This window comes from Macadamia integrifolia, chromosome 5 (genome assembly GCF_013358625.1).
Source record: "Macadamia integrifolia cultivar HAES 741 chromosome 5, SCU_Mint_v3, whole genome shotgun sequence".
Classification (NCBI taxonomy): domain Eukaryota; kingdom Viridiplantae; phylum Streptophyta; class Magnoliopsida; order Proteales; family Proteaceae; genus Macadamia; species Macadamia integrifolia.
The window spans coordinates 28,884,715-28,904,658 of record NC_056561.1 but is presented as its reverse complement, the minus strand read 5'-3'; the positions used below and the strand labels follow the sequence as shown (position 1 = coordinate 28,904,658).

Sequence of the window (19,944 nt, the reverse complement as noted above, 5' to 3'; positions counted from 1 at the left end):
AACCAGTGCATTGGTTAACCCAAAAGATAGCACTAGGAATTCATAATGACCATATCAGGTTCTAAAAGCTATCTTTAGTATGTCACTGCTCTTAATCTTGAGCTGGTAATAACCCGATTTGAGATCAATCTTCGAAAACAACTTGGCACCTTGTAGTTGATCAAATAGATCGTCAATGCGTGGTAACAAATACCGGTTCTTGATGGTTAACTTGTTCAGTTCCCAATAGTCGATGCACATACACAAACTATCATCCTTCTTCATAACAAATAAGACTGGTATACCCCAAGGAGAGACACTTGGGTGTATAAACCCCTTTTTCAATAAATCTTGCAATTGTGTCTGCAATTCCTTTAACTCGGCTGGTGCCATTCTATACGGAGCCTTGGACATTGGGGCAGCTCCAGGAATTAAATCAATGGCAAACTCCAGCTCTCTGTCAGGCGGTAGCTAGGTTAGATCATCTGGAAAGACATCAGGGAATTCCTTAACTACCTCAATGGCATCCACATCTAGTACTAATGTAAGGTAGCCCTGACATCCATCTTCCAATAATTTCACCGCCTACAAGGCAGAGATAATAGTCTTTTTAATTCGTTTTACCCTTTCAGGTTCATATACAAGCTCTTCTCCTTCATCATCCATCACCTTAACTTGTTTTTCGCACACATCACATTTGCTCAATGAGCTGACGGCCAATCCATGCCCAAAATGGCATCAAAATTTTACATGTTGACTTTGATACGCTAGGCATCCAACTTCCTTCCACTAATCTCAACTAAACACGGCCCCATACTTCAACTGTTCCACTGTGCCTGTAGGCATGCTAACAACTAACTTGCATTCTGAAGTCTTGAATGACAATCAAGCTTCCTAGCAAATCTCTTAGACACAAATGAATGTGAAGCTACAGAGCCAAATAAGACATATATTGGTATATCTGATATAGATAAGACACCTAACATCGCATTGCATATAAGTATAATAGGTTACTCAAAATTATCACAGAATTTCTTATTTAAAGTGTACTTGCTGCTACTCTGTGCTGGCCTCAGCCTTCTCAGCTGATAAGGTGTACATCGTTCCCTGTGGCTAGTTCCCCTGGGTCAATGTAGGTCTATAGACAGGGGTCGATTTGGTGGTGCAACGGATTGGTACCGGCAACCCTTGGCGAAGTGCCCGTACGAGTGACAGCTATAATATCGATTTTGAGATGCCTAAACCAGAGCAAAAGCTCTCTAAACTGGCCCTGTTATAGTCAAAGGATGAGGTGGTCTTGGAGCTATAGGCACCGTACCAATGTTCGGGCGAAAAGATGTAGTGCCCGGACCACTAGTTAGTCGGGAAAGATAACCCGATGACTTGTAGGGCTGCCTGTAAGAGGGACTATAACTATAAGACCCACAAAAGTTCTTGCTCGAACCACCCGAATCAACAAATGGGTTTTCCCTCTTCCAAAGTCCTGGTGTAAGGGATGGCTCTCCCCTCTGTTTGTCCTCCATTGCCTTTGCTTTTTGCACAATTTGAGCATAATCAGTTAGATCCAATGCCTCTAGCACTGTACCAATAGATATCTTCAAACCCTTCAGAAATTTCTAGGCTTTTTCCTTAGTTGTTTTCATATGGCGATGAGCAAAATAGAACAAGCTCTCAAACTATTGTTGATAATCTAGAACAGTCTTGCTCCCTTGGGTTAATGCCATAAATTCCACTTCCTTGCGGTCTTTGAAGCTTCGAGGGTAGTAATTTGACAAGAATAATTCCTTGAATTGCTCCCATGCAGGTTCGGGATGAGTTGCCAACAAAATAGGCTTAGAAGCTTTCCACCATAAATCAGCTTCATTTTTAGGTTACAACCTGCACAGATGAGCTTCTGTGCCTCTGTGCAATCTAAAATCTTAAATATCTTCTCCAGCTCGTGGATCCATCGATCCGGCTCTAATGGGTCATTACCCACCTTGGTGAAGATGGGTGGCATGTATTTCTTAAAAGACTCAACCACCTTTGCCGTACTAGCAGCAGGTGGGTGATAAGGTGGATAGGCTGGATAGTATGGGTAAGGTGGAGGCATCATGAATGGAGGAGTTCCAAATGGTGGAGCTGGTGGGGTACCTCTTGGTTGATCTTGTGGTGTAACCCCAGGCGGTGTTCCTCCTAATTGTACCCCAACACCTGACCCCACGGGAGGGTCCTGTGGAATAACCACTCTAGGATACTGACCTGGCTGAGTAGGGTTCAGATATTGTTGCATAGCAGTCATAAAAGTTTGTTGTTGTTGAAGTAACTGCTGCTAAAAGGCCTCTTGCGACTGTTGAATGAGTGTCGCAACATCACCTGGAGTGATGACAGGTGGGGACCCAGAATCTCGTTCATAGGTAGGTTACCCAGCCCCCCCTTTTTATACTATTCCTTATTACCTTCATTCCATACCTTTGTTAATTTATACTTACATATCTCCTTGATACTTTAGATGTCTTCACGAAAAGGCAAAGAGGCAGCTTCTTCATCTAAGAGGAGGAAGACAACCACCTCCAGGGGGAGAAACTCAGCCCTAGGTTCCTCTACTTCGTGGACCCAACCCATGAGGGAAGCTTCCGCCAACCCTGCAGATTTTGATGAGAGGTTATTCCATTGCCTAGAGGCGGTTGTGGCTTGGCCAATCTTTTCTAGGAAATCGGTCATGATGGAGAAAATCATAGTAGTGGGGGATTTTGAGGGCTTCTAGATGTTGGATAAGTTCACCTCCTTGGATTGGCAGTCGATACTTAACCCGAACCGACCTTGTTACGAAGACCTAGTTCGGTATTTCTATTGTAACTTGGAGGTCTCTTTTGAGAATGGAGAGTACTCCCTCACTAGTAGGGTGAAGGCAATAAACATCATATTGATCTTGGATTTATTGGAGGGGATCCTGGGTATATCCGCAGAGGGTACCCATTTTTACAGTGCCCCAAGGATAAAGGTCGTGGGCTCGGATTTGAGTACAGAGATGCAGGAAGACATTTATGAGACTATCAATGGCAGCAAGGTGCGTCCTATGTCTAAGACATCCTACAATACAGATGCTTGTGTGTCAACACAGTTGGCTCAATTCAACCTGCTCCCCAGAGCAGGTCACAGAAACTAAGTCAACTTCGTGGCAACCTTCCTTGCTTACTGTATCTTCATGGCCTTGAAGGAGGGTGCCTCACGTCTATGCCTCCTATACATTATGTTAAAGACCATGGAGTACCATACAACGGATCCCAACCACTCAGGATTCCTCTATGGTAGGTCACTCACCAAAGTCTTTGAGTACTTCCAGGTCGACTTCAGAGGCAAGGAAGGAAAGTTTTCCGCTGATAGGTTTGCCAGGGAGAACTTACGTAGGATGGGCCTGCAGAGTCATATGGGTGCACTCTAGGAGGTAGGAGGGCATTGAGCAAAGGATATGGAAGGAGGAAGCGACAATGAGGAGGATGAGGACTACATCCCTCATCATGATGAGAAGCACATGGATGATAAGACGTATGTTCCTTATTTTGATGAAGAGGTCCTCGAGGAGGAGCCTCTAGAGACCAGGGTTGCAGATCAACAATTCAGAGCTCCATCATCATCAGGTGGGGCATTTGACTTTCAGAGTATGATGGACAATATGCAAGCCCTGAAAGATGGGCAAGATCAGATTTTGAGGTGTTTGGATGAGGGTGCCACAAGAGAGAGGGCACTCCAGGACAGGCATGTCGAGATTCTAGAGAAGGTGGAGGAGAGTATGGCATGTGAGTTGGTGATGCAGTATAGGTTGGGAAGGATGGAGGCTAATTTCCAAGCCCTAACTGAGGACTTGGATAAGGTCTCCAACGAAATTATAGCTGACTTCCGCTGGGTGAAAAAAGAGGTTACTTTGACCAATTATAGGCTCGACTATTATGATCGACGCCACCATATCAACTCACGGCCTAGAGGTGGGGAGACATTCACCGTCGACGACAATGATTGATAGAGTGGCGGACCCTTCCTGTCTTGTTTTGGAGCAGTCTTATATTTTCTCTCTTTTCTGACCTTATCTTCTATTCCTTTCTCTCTCTATTTGGTGGTGTTATTACTATGGTGGTTTTTGTATTCTAATACTTTCTTATGGTTTGAGCTTGGTCATGTGTTTAGAATGATGTTGTATTTTTATTTATTTTTGGATAGTTTGGTGCGGTCACAACATTTTGTTCACTATGTTTATATGTATGGTTTATTAGGTGCAACTTTGTAAATTTTTGGTATTCTAAATATAGAGTCATTATGCTGTCAAAATTTTGTTGGAATTAGAAATAATGGTTTATGGAATCGACTAATTGGCCCTTTGTTAATCTGATTAGGTTTTACTCTCGTGCATGCAATGGAATGCAAGAATTTAAAAATTTTCATCTTATTACAGGTTTTATGTCTTTAAAGCTTTTATATTTACCAACCCCAGGTCCTATTATAAAATTCTATAGGGATCTATCATGCATCTTGTGAGGGGGTAGGGCATCATGCTTTGACACCACCGTTGTCACACCCCGTTCTCATAGAACTGGACTGGTGACCGAGTTAACTCCTGTTAACCCAAAACCTGTCAGGATGATCTGAAGTAACCACAACACAGCATACACACAACTAAATAAAGTAAAATCTGTATTCCAACAGAAGTCTTGTATGTATATATACCTGTAAATACCCCAATACTCTTGATATTCAAATTGTGTTACTTAGTACATTTACATGTGGGCCCGTAGGCATGATTTATACACAAGAAATATAATTTAAATATCTAAAGCACAAAAGGGGTAATATAACAAAAGAATAAACAAGAATCCCAGGTCAGGTATCACTGTTGCTATCCTGCATCACAATTTTCACAAGGGCACTCGGCACCGTGCCTAAGATCTTCGGGGGCCCACCAGTCCTCGATTAAAAATTCTACGATGAGTCCCGACTCTAGCTCTTCAACCAAATAACCTGCAAGATCATTTAAAAATGGTGTGCACGTGGGATGAGCTCACTAGCCCAGTAAGTGAAAAGAAAGACTAAGCAATCATACGCAATACAAATGAACCTATAAGTATGCAAGTCCATTTTTAATAACCTAAATCACCTAAGCAACATTTCTAAGTCATAGGTTATGTGCTACTCATAACCACAGTGTTCGTATGCCCCGGGTATGAGTCGCGAACTCCATCCCGTAATACGCCCTTAGGGTTGTCGGAGAATGCCAACCGTGGGTACCGAAAAAGTAAATTATTGTTCCTCAGTGACATTGAAGTAAATTATGGTTTCTCAACGACATTAGATTAAAATAGGTCTTTCCCTATATTAAAGTAAAATGGGTCTTGCCCAGCATTAAAGTAAAAGTAGTACGATTGGCTCTATGGTTATATCACCAAAGTTGTCGACTGTCCTAGTGATCAGTCGGGCATACTTCTAACCACCACCATTGGTACGCAACCTCGGGCTTTCCCCCAGTGATATACTCAGCACCTAAACCCCTGTTGGGAAGGTCATAGCATAGGGAAATATCATTCCTAACTGCATGCTTCTATATAATATAGTACAACTGCATAGTGCCACCGCGTCCCATTCCACAGGCCATCAATGCATTCATTTCCAAGCCGACTACAGCATCTATTCTAACAATGCATCATATTCAGTAATTTAAAATCATCCATCTCATAACTCATAGCAAGAGTAAGCATTTAACAATTAAAGTCAAAGCATAACAAATCATAAATGAATTTCATAATGCATAAGGCCATGCATGCAAATGGCATTCGTGGATGACAAGTCTACACACGGTAATAAAGCGATGACATGGTTAGTCTACAACAATAATGCAATGATGTAAAAATACGCCAAAAATGAAGTCAACGTCCACTTCCCACTTACTTAGATATGTACAATGGCTCACGCTCGGTACGAGAGAAATCCGATGCGAGAAGATGTGAGTTCCTATCTATTTGAGATTTAAAATGTAATCGCAAGCGTACGGATCAGTGTAGCTACGGGTCGAACACAGGGAGAGCAGCCACTTTATTTTTTATTTCTTTTACTAATGCGAAAGTGAACTGATTAATGGTTGTGATCTAATTCTAATTATCATCCTAAACATATGTATCTAAAATAACGTCCTAACCATTCGTCATCTAAGAATTTAAAGACGCAAGCCACGTAATTAAAATTAAATAATTAAATAACTAAAAATAAACAACCCACGCAATTAAAAAAAATTAAATAAATAAATGAAAAAAAATGCTAAAATAAAAATAAAGTAAAAGAAAGGGGATAAAGCTAGAGAGAGACTCATAAGTAGGTTTCTCTACTTAGCCCGAGATGCATCATAATATGACTTTCCTACTTGACCAGAGAGTCACTCTTACAAGGGTTACTCTACTTGGCTTTAGGGAAAGGGAGACAATTAAAATAAAAACAATAAATTGATGGTTCTATGGCTAGGAGGGGCAAAGCCAACACATACACAAGCCATGAACCTTGGGGGAAAGGGATAGCAATAATGTAACGACTGAAAATAAAAATCCTAAATTAAGAAAGAAAGGGTAGTCAGAAGAGGGAATGAGAGGGGGGGGAGAAGACTACTGAAGGAGCCTACTTACTTGAATCAATGCTTGAACTTGAAAAAAAAATTGCTCCACGGCTCGGGATCTTGTCACCTAGATCTAAGCCTAGAACTATAACTTAAAAAAATTACAACGCAATTGCATAAATCATAAACATAAAAAGGCTGAATAAGAATAAAAGAGTGCTTGCATTAATTGACATAAAAAAAAACTATTACAAAAGTGATTAAAGCAAAAATAGAGAAGAACTAAAACTAAAGAGTGAGAGAGGGAGAGAGAGAGCAACTAAAAAAAACTAGAAGAAGAATGAATTGTCTCCCCTCCTCTTACATGAATTGTATTTATAGGGAATGGGGAGGTAGAGTAATAATTTTCTCTTTCCTGAAAGGGAAAAACCCACAATTGATTGTGAGATCTTTTGAGTCCAAAAGTGCTAAGATGGAGGAGAGAGAAGAGAAAAATAAATTTGGAGAAATTTCCTATAATTTTTTTGCTTATTTTCTTTCCTTCTTTTTTTCTAATTTATTTTTCTTCTTTTTCTCTCTCCTAGGGACGATTTTCTTCTTGCTTTGTGTGATTTGGACAATCTTTGGTGATGATGTGGAGGAGAGAGAAGATTTGGACAATCTTTATTTCTCCTTTTTTTTTTTTTTTCTTGCTTCCACGATTTTCCTTGCTTCTAATTTGATGTGGAAATCCCCTCCATGCCCTTAGTGCTTTAAGTGAGTGAAAAGCAGGAAATCTTCAACAAAATTCTCTAAAAAAAAACAACCATGAGATTCGAACTTGAGACCTCTTGGTGAGCAAGGGAATTTTGCACACCATAGCTCACCAACTATACTAGGTAGTTGTTACCAAAAACAAATCTTCAATCACTTAAGGATGTGATCCATCGATCCTTGTTAGCATTTAAAATATTCCTTGTACCTCTGGGACAATTGCAAACGGGCTGGTTTTGCATCTCCGTTCAGTTCTAATCCATTATTCTTTTTCTGACCCGAAAAGAATAATCATTTCTACGGGTGACCGAACAAATGCGTACTTTTAATTGAACACGTCCATCTTGCTCAGAATTTCGTCTTCTTCGCAACCATGAAAAGAAATAGGACCTCTTTACGTGTAAAATTGAAGATATAGCATCCGATAGTCCTTAAGGCCTTGAAAATATAAAACCTGCAAAAAGAGAGTAAAACCCAAGGTAGCTCCATTCTAAATATGTAAAATGCATGTTTTACTACCTTAGATTTCACACATAAATGTGCTCATCAAGCATCCATCACTTTCTTTGGCTCAATTTGAGACAAAACAGAGTAGGTAGCAAACTTCATTCTTCTAGTTTGGACTATGGCATTTGGTATCTCCAATGATTTGGTGAGGTGGATGATCCTTTTCCAACCTTCTGTCTCTAGGTCTACCATCTCTTTCTACTTCAGTTTCAGAACCTTGAGCATCATACTCTGCCACTATTTGCTTTCCAATATCAATAGCATCATCACCATCAATCTCCTCAAAGATTGGTTCCACAAGATCCATTGGCCTTAAAAGTAGAAAACTGTTCATCAACTCTCACATCTGAACTTTCTACAACCTTTTCAAGTCTCTTGTTATAACACTTGTAGGCTTTGCTTTTGGTCGAATATCCCAAGAAAATTCCTTCATCGGCCCTATCATCAAATTTTCCCAAATTCTCTTCTTTTCTTTTGATAAAGCATCTTGATCCAAACACATTAAAGTATTTAACTGTAGCTTTTCTCCCAAACAATAGCTTGTAAGGAGTCTTGTTTTCATGTTGCCTTATCATGCATCTGTTAAAAATATCAACTGTTGTATTTATCCCTTCTCTCCAGAATCTTTTTGCTATATTATTCTCAGAGAACATTGTTCTTGCCATTTCTTGAACAGTTCCATTTTTTCTCTCCACTACTCTATTCTGTTGGGGTGTCCTCACAGCAGAGTGTTGCATTCTGATCCCATGTTCATTGCAGAATTCAGATAAAGCATTCCATGTGAATTCTTTACCTTGATCAGATCTCAAACACTTGATGGTTCTTCCTGTCTCATTCTCAGCCCTTTTCTTGAACACTTTAAAACAATCCATAGCTTTTGTTTTTTCCTTTAGGAACATCACCCATGTCATTCTAGAGTACTCATCTATAAACAAAATGAAGTACCTCTCTCCTCCAAAAGCTTGTGTTCTCATAGGACCACACAAATCTGTGTGAACCAACTCAAGGGGCTTACTCTTGTAATATTCCTTAAGCTTGTAAGTAGTCCTGGTTTGCTTCTCTTTCTGACAAGGCCCACAAATATGATTTGATGGAATCTTAATCTTTGGAAGATCTCTTATTGCTGCTTCTCTGCTCAGATTGGTCAAATTTTTGAAGTTGATGTGCCACAATCTTTTGCGCCATAACCAATTTTCATCTTGCCACATCATACAACTGCCATCATTAGATTCTGATAAAACATATAGATTTCCTAGAGTTATTTTACCTTGAGCGACTATTTTTCCATTTCCAGCTTTCTTGACAACACAACCTTCTTTGGTGAAGATGACTTCATTTCCATTATCACATATTTGACTTACACAAAGGAAAGTGTGTTTTAGGCCACTAACATATAACACATTGTTAGACTTGATCTTTCTACTGTCTAACTTTACTGAGCCGCTTCCTTCAATTTTTGCTCCATCATTGTTTCCAAATCTAACCACTCCACCTTCAACTATGGTTAAGTTTAGAAACCTGCTTCTGTCACCTGTCATGTGAGTGGAGCATCCACTGTCAAGTATCTAAGGCAGAGGTCTACTATGAGCTTTGAAAGTTGTTAGCACAATTAAAGGGTTATTGTTCCTTCTTTGTCTCTTCACAACTCACATTGCCTTTTCTATAACGATAATGGGCTCTCTTGCTTCTCTTCTTACTTCTTTATAGTTTATTTGAACTCTCTCTCTCTTGGGAAATTTCTATCCATATTTCTTCTTGGTTGCCTTTGTGAAGGCAATATTGTTTGACAATTTCTAGCAATATGCCCCAATCTATAACATCTAAAGCATTCAACATTGTTCTCTACCAAGGAAGCAAATCTATTTTTGCTCATCACTGCCACTGGTCTGACTTGCTTTCTGCACTCCAACATCTTATGCCCATAGTTGTTGCAACTATAACAATATCCTCTAAAAACTTGTCTCTGCCAACCATTTCTGTTGAAATTGTTTGTCTTCTGATAACTAACTTTAGTGAAGGCATCTCTATCAGTCCTTTGCTTTGGCACTATCTTTGTAATAGGAATTCTTTGCTTTTCTCTCACAAATCTCACAGGATTTTTTGCAGTTCCCTTTCCTATAGTTTTCTCAACTCTTGTAGGTCCTTGCACATAACCAAGATCGGTTTTCATGTGAGGTGATCTCTAATAGCTTAAGATTTCATCCAACACATTCCCTTTTGAGTTACTAGAGGAAGGATAGCATGCTTGGGTTGACTGAGATGCTACTTCCTTGTTCTTTGATCTATGTGTCTCAACTGGAGGGGATGGTGAGGTGGCTTCCAAATAGCTTCTTTTTATGTGTCTCATCAAGCTCATCTTTTAGAATGTCTAGTAGCTTTTTGAGAAAAATGCATTCTTCTTTAGAGGATAATTTGATGTTTACTTCTTCAATAGCATTTTTCAGTTGATCCACTATTTCCTCAGTCTCTTCCAATTGACTTTCAAGCAATTTGACTCTTTTCTTTTCTGCTCTAAAATCTTTCACTGATGTATAAAGCTCAGCCTCCAGGTCGTATTCTTCCTCAACTTCTTTTTCAGTTTCTTTTGAATTTTCAACTTCCTTGATAGAAGTTACATCTACAATGGTCATAAAGAGTGTTTGATCATCTTCATGCCCTTCTTCCTCATCTTCAAGTTCTTCTCATGTGCTAGAAATCTTCTCTGTAATCAACCCCTTTTTCTTAAAGTTGTACTTCTTCTTGGGCACATATTTATTCTTTCCCTTTTTGTCAGTGCCATCATGTTGATCTTCATCTTCTGAGTCATTTAGCATTCTTTCTTGGTACACTTAGATGCAAAATGTCCAATGCCTCCACAATTGAAGCATTTTAATGGAAGTTTTCCTTTGTATTTTTCACCTCCTTTCTTGAGTCTTCTAGAAAGATAAGCTAGAAGTTCATCATCAAATTCCTCACTCTCATGGTCCTCATTAATTTTTAGATTTTTGAAAGCTTTAAAAGCAACATCCTCTTCAATATGCTTCTGTTTTGGCTTGACTTTTCTCATCTCATATGCAGTCAATGTACCATGTAAGTCATCTAGACTCATAGTGTTCAAGTCCTTAGATTCTTCAATCGCGGATACCTTGGGATCAAATCGATCTGGCATTAATCGCAAAACCTTCTTCAAAATCATTAGATCTGACATTGTCTCACCAAGACCTCTTATGGAGTTGGTGACTTCACTGACCTTGTTCATAAAACTCTCAAATGTTTCTCCTTCAAACATCTTTAAACCTTCAAATACTGCTCTGAATGTTGAAGCTTGGCTTCTTTAATTCTATCATCTCCCTCATGGACTGCTTAAAGATTTTCTCAGATCTCACAAACTCATTAGGAGCCAATGAGCTGTGCAATGCAGTCATAGCTTTGAAGTTGTTCTCAAACTTCCTTCTTTATGTGTCAACCATAACTTCTACATTGGATGGAGTGTACCAATTCCTTACTATCATCCATACATCATAACCCATATATTTCAAGTATGTTTCCATTTTAATTTTCTAGAACATGTAACATGATCCATTAAAGTAGGGAATTCTGCCCCCACATGACTGCCCTCACCGGATGCAATTATCAACTTTCACGATTAAACCACGAAGCTGCTAGTCTTCAAAACTGGAAACCAGTGCTCTAATAACACTTGTTAATCCTAAGTTAACACTAAAAGGGGGGGGGGGTGAACAGTGTCTATAAAATCTTTCATGGAGATGCCTGTTTGAAGCTACCCTTTATTCTGTTCAACACACAAGCATATGTTTGTCCACCTTACACTACTCAATGGCCAGGTCTACCAGACAAACATATCCATTATGCACGCATTCACAATCCACACACTCCAATATACAAGCATACACAAATGGCACAATATATGCGTGGTTCGGCTCACTGCCTACTCCAAGGAGCAATACCCTTTCTGGGTTTCGTATTTTGCTCAATACTCAACTAACTTGTGACTGCTACAATAGTCCAGGTGCTATGACACCTGCTTCAACCTGAGATAATACTCAGGCTAGGGTTTCACCCCCCCTTTGCAATGTATATAATGAAAAATATGAGTACAAGTCCCTTCCCTTACAATCAATACCTTAGGTCATACAACTTTAACAACCTAAGTCATACAACATAGGACTTGGTGAGCAGAGATTACCTCCCTTGACTAGCAAGGGGTGGAGAGCTTCTCTGAGATTCCCAAATACACTGCAATCTTTAACTTTCCCTCTTTGAGAGCTAATCTTGAACCTTCAAGAGAAGAAGATGGTTCATCATCTTCTTTGTCTTCTCCTTCTTCTTCTTCTATCACACACAAGCTGCTTCTTTGTCTTTAATGAACTTGATGGAGAATCTTGAACCTTCAAAAGTTGAAGATGGTGGTCCCTCTCTTCTTCTTCTTCTTCTTCTTCAATCACCCACAAGAAGCTTCTTTGTCTTTAATGAACTCCAAAACCCCTCACCAACTTTCAATGTTGTCTTTAATGGCTGCTCAAGCTTGGTGGTGATGGCAATAAAGCCAAGAAGCTTCTTTGTCTTTAATGAACTCCAAAACCCCTCACCAACTTTCAATGTTGTCTTTAATGGCTGCTCAAGCTTGGTGGTGATGGCAATAAAGCATTCAATACACAAAAATCTTCAGACAAAGGTTTTCCTCAAAATTTAGGCATGAGAGCACACAAACACTTGCCTTCTTCTTCTCTTTTCTCATCTACGGTTTTTCTTCTTTTTGCTCTTCAAGAAGTTATGAAAGAAATCCCCAAAAGCCACTTAAGAAGGTCCAACAAAAACCCCAAAATCGTGTAGGTCTAACCACCCGGTTCAGACTGGAATCTATTTGGCAGATTGACCTTACCTCAGTGCGGGAGTCATAACGTCATAACTTTTTATATATAACTCCAAATGAGCAGATTCTTATTGCTTCTAAAAGTAAACTCAAATATCTACAACTTTTGTAGAAATATGGTTCCTTTAATTCTTCTTCAAAATATCTCAAAATTCAACTCGAAGTCCTGTGAACTAAACCCATCATGAGAAACTGGGTTGGCTCTATTTCAGAGTGATCATACGAAAAAATATCATCTCTCTCGTACGAACTCCAATTGACCCGATTCTTTTTCTTACGGATAGACTCAAAGAACTACATTTCTCATGTTTATACCTTCAACCCAAATGTAATACATAAATCTCAAAAATGGGATTGAACCCAACTAATATGCAAGACATTACATTTTTCAGCTTACACGTAGGGGTGTCAAACAGTGCGATTTTGGTTGTTCGGTTCCGGTTTGGTTTACATTTTGATAAGGTGAAACCAAAACCAAAACCGCACCAAATAGGAATAAGGTGAAATCAGAATCGTTTTCATCCGGTTTGTATTTTAGAGGTTTTTAATTGGTTTTGTTATTCGGTTCACAACTGGTTTACATGGGGTTTATAGTGTCGTTTTAGAAAATGATTCGCATCCTACAACTAGTGTAAATCCTACATATATTAAATTTCCTACAGAGTTAAGACAATATACATTTATTTTGCCAAGGACAATATACTTTCTATGTAAAAGACTACACATATTATAACTAATTAACTATGATCCTAGAAATTAGAAAATCACACTTTTTTATTGTGTGAAAGTGAAGCTCCCTTCTCGGTTAGTACTTTGCTTTTTCTTTTTTTTCCTCCCCTTTTTTTCATAGAGACCCATCGAATTTCAAAACACTTTAAGCCTTTAATACTAGGTGCCGATTAACCATCGGTTTTCTGGTTCAGTTCGGTTCCAAACCAAAATTATGGCCTATAAAACCAAACCGGATCAATTTACTACAATGCTGTTCGATTTGGTTATAACTGGTCGGTTTCAATTTCGGTAAACGGTTTCGGTTATATATTGACACCCTTCCTTACACGTTGGCCTGAAGAACATATCGTATCTTTTTACTCCAAAATCCGATCGATGTGATTCCAATTGTGATAGACTCAGAGCTCAAGGATATCCAACTTACATGCACATGTCTTTTTCTAAATCTTTCATCTAGTATTTTCGAAAATACCCTCAAATGTACTGCCATTGTATAAAATAATGATTTCTTCCCTTTCAATGAAGGGTCCTTCACACACTACTTCCACTTTCACACATACAATGTGTGACACATCTCTGAGTACTATCAAGATAACTCAGTGATCATACACAACCACAACACCTCTAACCACCTCATCATTGACACGTGGCCAAGGTTGCCAATAAGGACAACCAATATGTAACAAAACCAACACACCAAATGACGTACCTAGATTTATGAAAAAGATAAGGGAGAGAAAAAAAGAGAGATAATAACTACACACATCATATCCCATCCACAAGATAAGTTTTAATTTCCAATGATCACTGAGAAGCAATGAAAAAAAATATGGTATAATCCTTCAAGTCCCAAGAATGAATCAACAAAATTCACCTTCTAAGGTTCTACTAACTCTTAGTAAGGCCAAATTATGGTTCCAATGCCAATTCTATGAATGTGTTTGGGCCAATAAACAGCTTATGTAGGCCTTAACATCACACACATGCAAGCCCAGCTCAAAAACCACAAAAATAATCCTCTGGGGGGGGGGGAGGGAATAGAAAGTCACACTTGTTGACAAACAAACCAAAATTATTAGAATAATGTAGGTGGGCCCACTTGCAAAGCCCGCTACCCTAGGTTAGGTGAGGTCCAAATAAGAGCTACAATAGGTCCACAAAAACTGTTTTGTAAACCAACCCAAAAATTAGGTTTTAAATACAATGGGTTTAAACAGAATATGGGTTGCAGTCAAGACAGTATCCAAAGAACCGAGGCTGGACCTTGGGCTAAGCCATCTACCTCATTTGCCCATTTGGTTGGGCTTAACAAGTAGAACATAAATGTTAACACTAATTAATATTTAAAAAAAAAAAAAAAAATCTTCCATAAACTGTTTACAAAACATGCCACCGGATCCGGAGTTCATCCAATCATGAATAGACACTCTGTGATATAGTTCATTACAAGAATGGATTACACGTTGAGCATCTCTTTCATATACAGCTCAACACCATGAATCCAACACACTAATGTATAGTTCAAGAGACATCACATGTTGGTACATCAAAACCCATAATGCCTAACCACTACGATTGATGCAGATTAACAATCAAAATAGGCTTGTTTTATTAGGAATAAGCCTAAGGTTGGGTTGTACATGTGTTAGGCCTTTAGTCCATGTGGTTTGGAGTGTATTGGACCAATTCTATGGGTCTAAAAGAGAGGGTCTAAGATTGAGTACGGGATTACTAGTTACTTTCTTATTTTCATTAGTCTCCTTTTTAGTTGGGCTTTGATGGGGTTAGTTAGTTTCTAATTTCAGTACTTCTTATTTCCTAGTTTCTATTTCCAGTTTTAGTAACTAAAGGACTTTCTATTTTGTAAGTTTCTATTTTCAGTTTTAGTAACTAGGTGAGTTTCTAATTTGTAAGTTTCTATTTCAGTTTTTAGAAACTAAAGTTAGTTTCTATTTTATGTAACCCCCATCATTATTATAAATAAAGAAGAGCTCTCATTAGTAGAGCCATGATTTATGAATGAAAAAAAGATTGCTGCTATCTCTGCTGGGACTGCTATGTGTTTGATCACAATGGGAGGCAGTGGTGCTTGATCCATTCGACTCCTTGCGGTGGGAAGCCCGGGAGGATCTACTACAAGTGTTTTCTTCTTCTTCAAGTTCTTCTACTTTATTCAAGGTTATTTACAAGTCTCTCATACTGTTCTACAAACCAGGTATTCTTCTTCTCTTACATCAGATGTGTCCAGGCGATAGTTTTTTCTGGGAGGAATTTTTCGACCTCTGTCCAGCCCTATCTGCTGGTCACTTTTGTCTGATTTTTAAACCTAAGATACTACTGATATAAAGGAGAACTCAATCCACATTTGAAGGCCGTCTGACCTCTGATTACTGAGTTATCAGATTTCTCCGTGTTTCATCTTTTAGTGACCTATAGACTCTGATATTAAATCGGTAGGCCTGCTTATTGCTGTTATTAATTTCTGGACTGTTGTTCATATTATTCTGCTATTCTAATCCTGATTGGACTCCTATCTGTTCCTGGTTTATTCCTAAAGAACCACTGTTGACTTACAATTCTGTTATTCTTATCTTTTGAGATCGATATTCTGCTGGACTGGTAGATAATATTCTGATCTCTGTTATATTGTTGGGGTTAGATTGGTTGTTCTTTGGTTTAAAAGTTCCTGCAGAATGAGATTTGGTTAGACCCCTATCCTAGTCTTGCTTTAATGATGAGAACGGCTCAGGTCAGGGGGCCAATCAAAAGTTACCTATGAGAATTCTTATTGCTTAAACATCCAACAATATTCCAATTAAGATTCTCGAGTGATCCCGTCCAATGTACACATGTATGTACACTCACTCCTATGTCATGGAATCATCATTCCAGAGAACACATAGTTTAACAACTATATGAATGGAATGCCCAATTCCGTCCCTAGTCGTTGAACCCTTTTAGGTGTAAATCTAACAACCATAGCTCTTTAATATCATACATAATAAAATGAATTAAATATTTTTTATTGAAATTGACGGACACACTTCCAACATCACACCTATGTCTCTCAAGCAATGGGAGCTAGCTTGAAGAAATAAGATAAGCTCATGTAGTTACGAGTTTATGATTTGAATCAAATTTCCCTATGATTTTACAGATTAGTTTGGGTGGGCTGCAATTAGTTGAGATAAGGGTGACAAACGGTCAGTTTGGTCCAGTTTCGATTGATTTTTCTTATATCAGTTCAACAAAGCAATTTCTATAATTCCCTATAGAGCTTTCTCAACATAGTTTCACGTCTTAAGATTTAAGATAACCTATGTTGTCCTCCCTTACACCATTCTCCCTATTGACAATTACAATCAGGTATGGCTATCTTCTTCAACCAACAACATATGATCTCTACTGGTCTTCAAAGCCTTCAGCATGCAATGCTTCTCATAAATAGATCATAAATATAAATAGAAACTATACGAAAGAGAGCCTAAGTTAAGTAACATGTAGCCATGTAAACAACCAAAATACAAAGAACAAAACTTAATTATCATCAGACAAAGTCCAAGCTAAATACAGAAAGAACAAAAGAAAACTCAATCTAACCAAGCCCTTATCCAAATAATCTGAGAATTTAGGTTAGCTACAGGAATCCTGTTCCACAATTCCACTCTATCTAGGGGCACATCACCCAAAAAAATCAAAAGAAGCACTAGCTAATGTAGACAGAAATCAATATATAATCCTTTAAATAAAAACCGTGGGGAGAATTCTTCTATAATATTATTGCTAAAATATCTCACCCAAATTGAGAACCCAAGAAACCACGGATACAAAATTGGACAAAAAAATTGTTCTCCTGAACGAGTAGGCAAAAGCAGATACCGAATCATTGCTGCTGCTGCTGATTCTGCTGCTGTTGCTGAGGATTCGGGGGTGGGGGCATACCAGGACGTGGTGGGCCAAAAACCGGAATAGCACTACCAGGTGGAGGCGGCATTCCCGGCCGTGGAGGCGGTGGACCTGGCATACCTGGCCGTGGCGGTGGAGGTAGTCCCCTCATCATTTGAGGCGGAGGCATCATCGGCCGCTGCCCATACTGCGGTGGTGGCCCAGGGAATGGCGGAGGTGGCCCAGTGCCAGGCCGAGGAGGGAACTGAGAAGGCCCCGGTGGTGGCGGGCCTCTACCCAGCTGCGGTGGGGGCTGCCCAGGGAACCCAGGCATCTGTCCCGGCGGACGAATCACTGAAGCCTGTGGATACGCCATTGGTGGTGCTGACAACTGTGGCGGCCGTGAAATCTGAGGCTGCATCATATTGGAAGCCGGCCCACCAACACCACGAACAGGACCAGCAAGCCCAGGTTGAGCCTGCACGAGCGGCGCTGTCGGGATTCCACGGCCTGCGGCACGGCCGAGACCAGGGCCAGCCATCGCAGCTGCACCAACTGCTTTAGCTCGTGATTCTTCAGGAGGAGGAGGGCCTTCAACGGTCATGGACACAACCTCTTCTCCTCGAAGAAGAACAAGCCCCAGAGTTCGTCGTTCCTCGCGTTCTTCATTCTTCTTACCTTTTGCAGGTGGGAGCTTTCGGAACTCTTCGCAATCGCCGAGGACAAGATTCATGTGTCGATCGAAGGCCATGAACTTACCAACGAGCTGACGGCCGTCTTGGATTGTCACGCGCATCCTGTAATTGATGTATTGGAGCATCTTTGAACTCTTTGACATCGACATTGTTGCTCAGTTGGGTTGGTTTCTATGCTACTGTGCAGTGTAGAAAAATTACTTAGCTAGAAGATTAGGGTTTTGATGGAGGGTTTAGGGTTTCTGTAAATTCGAAATGGTGACGCAAATTCGGACGAAGTGATCGGAGAAAATGGCCAGAAACAGATCTAGGGTTTTGAAGTGGAGGTTGACGAAGAGTTATAGATTTTTAGACCGGGAGAGAGACAGAGGCAAAGAGGGAACGAGGCCAAAACCCACTTTGAAATCCCTTTTCCCTCTAAAATGGCTTTACCCAATTCGTGATTGGGTCGGGTTTTTATCTAATTCCTCTCATTGACATCTACTTTAAGGCTGTGTTTGGATGCCAAGGGAAGAAAAGAATAGGAAAAATGGAAAAGAAAAGAATACTTGTACAAAATATAGTGCGTCACAATTGAAATGGTCAAATAGTGCTACATGTTACTTTCACTTTAGAAAGACCAATTCATTATCGAGAGAGGTGTTATATGACTCAAGAATCAAAATGTGTCCATAATTCCCATGAACTTTGTGCTAATAACACCGTTCACAGGGATTGTGAGGAGCAATTATTGATAATCCATTTTAGCTCATCTGGCCTACAAGAAAAGCATGTATCAAGGGAGTGCTCGATATGACGTCGGACTATTGACTGATTGTGTTAAAGAACTGACTGACTAAGCTGATCAGTAATCAAGTTGAACGAAAAATGATGAACCTATTTCAATGAGTTGATTGTTTAGAATGGCAATCAGGTTGAACGAGCAGACTGACTGAATACGGTCAGACCAACTAATCGAGATGATCGAGCAGGCTAACCGTATTAGCTACCAATCAGGCTGACCGAATATGGTCTGACTGACTGATGCACGAAATAAATCAAGGGTGGAACTCTTATTAATTTAAGGGGAATGATACTTGTACAATTTCAAGTGGTTCGGACAGTTATAACTATTCAAATTATGGAAATCAGAATATAAAAGGGAGCTTCAACAGAAGAAGAAGGATATCATCAATAGATCAAACAAATTCAGACATCAAGTCTATCTTTTATTTCATTTTTCTTTCTTTTACTTCTTTTAGATTATAATTTTCTTTTGAAGTAATGTACTTCTTTCAAGTTATGTACTTCATTTTATAGTGTAATAATCACGTTTCTGGTCTATTTAACATCAACAGAGATAACATATCACGTTTCTAGTATATTAAACATCAACAGGATACACATGGTTTTCTCAGTTTATATTCATGGCAGTCCTTTGCTTTGCCATGATTGATGTAATGATTGAGTTCTTCCTAAATCAATTTTAATGGATGAAATTCCTTTTTTTTATTTCTTTGAATTTGCTTTTCAATTAAGTCTTTGGAGCAATTGAATTGAAAGACCTCACTTTCTCCTAGTTAGTAGTCAATAAATATTTCATGATTGTTCTCTTGAGTCTATACGACTCTGGCACGCCCACACATCTCACTAATTTGTCATGTATTTGTTGCCAACATAAAATAGTGACCATGTATGTCTCTTTCACTCCTGAACAACCTATAAAAGCAAGGACGGGTCATCCCACCCTTAAACGTGCAAGTGCTCCTAAGATGCAGGTTTGTACTTTGGGTATCAATTTTTTGCCTCTTTCTCCCCTAGCTATCCATAAACAACTGTAGATCTCGCTTCAGTTACCGGGAACCTCATCATCAACGACTACTCCATACCCTCATCCTTGTAAAGAACGATATTTATCACCTCACCCCAATTATCACGTGGTATAGCTGAGATTTTTGTGTGACGACAAT

At 39.4% G+C, this 19,944-nt stretch overlaps 1 protein-coding gene across 1 annotated transcript; it reads right to left on the bottom strand.

The window, feature by feature from the left end:
- Positions 1 to 17,011: 17,011 nt before the first annotated feature.
- LOC122078857 (small nuclear ribonucleoprotein-associated proteins B and B'-like) lies at positions 17,012 to 18,436 on the bottom strand. Its single transcript, XM_042645032.1, has one exon. The coding sequence runs from the start codon at positions 18,142 to 18,144 to the stop codon at positions 17,299 to 17,301; it is 846 nt and encodes a 281-aa protein (XP_042500966.1). The 5' UTR covers positions 18,145 to 18,436; the 3' UTR covers positions 17,012 to 17,298.
- Positions 18,437 to 19,944: the final 1,508 nt, after the last annotated feature.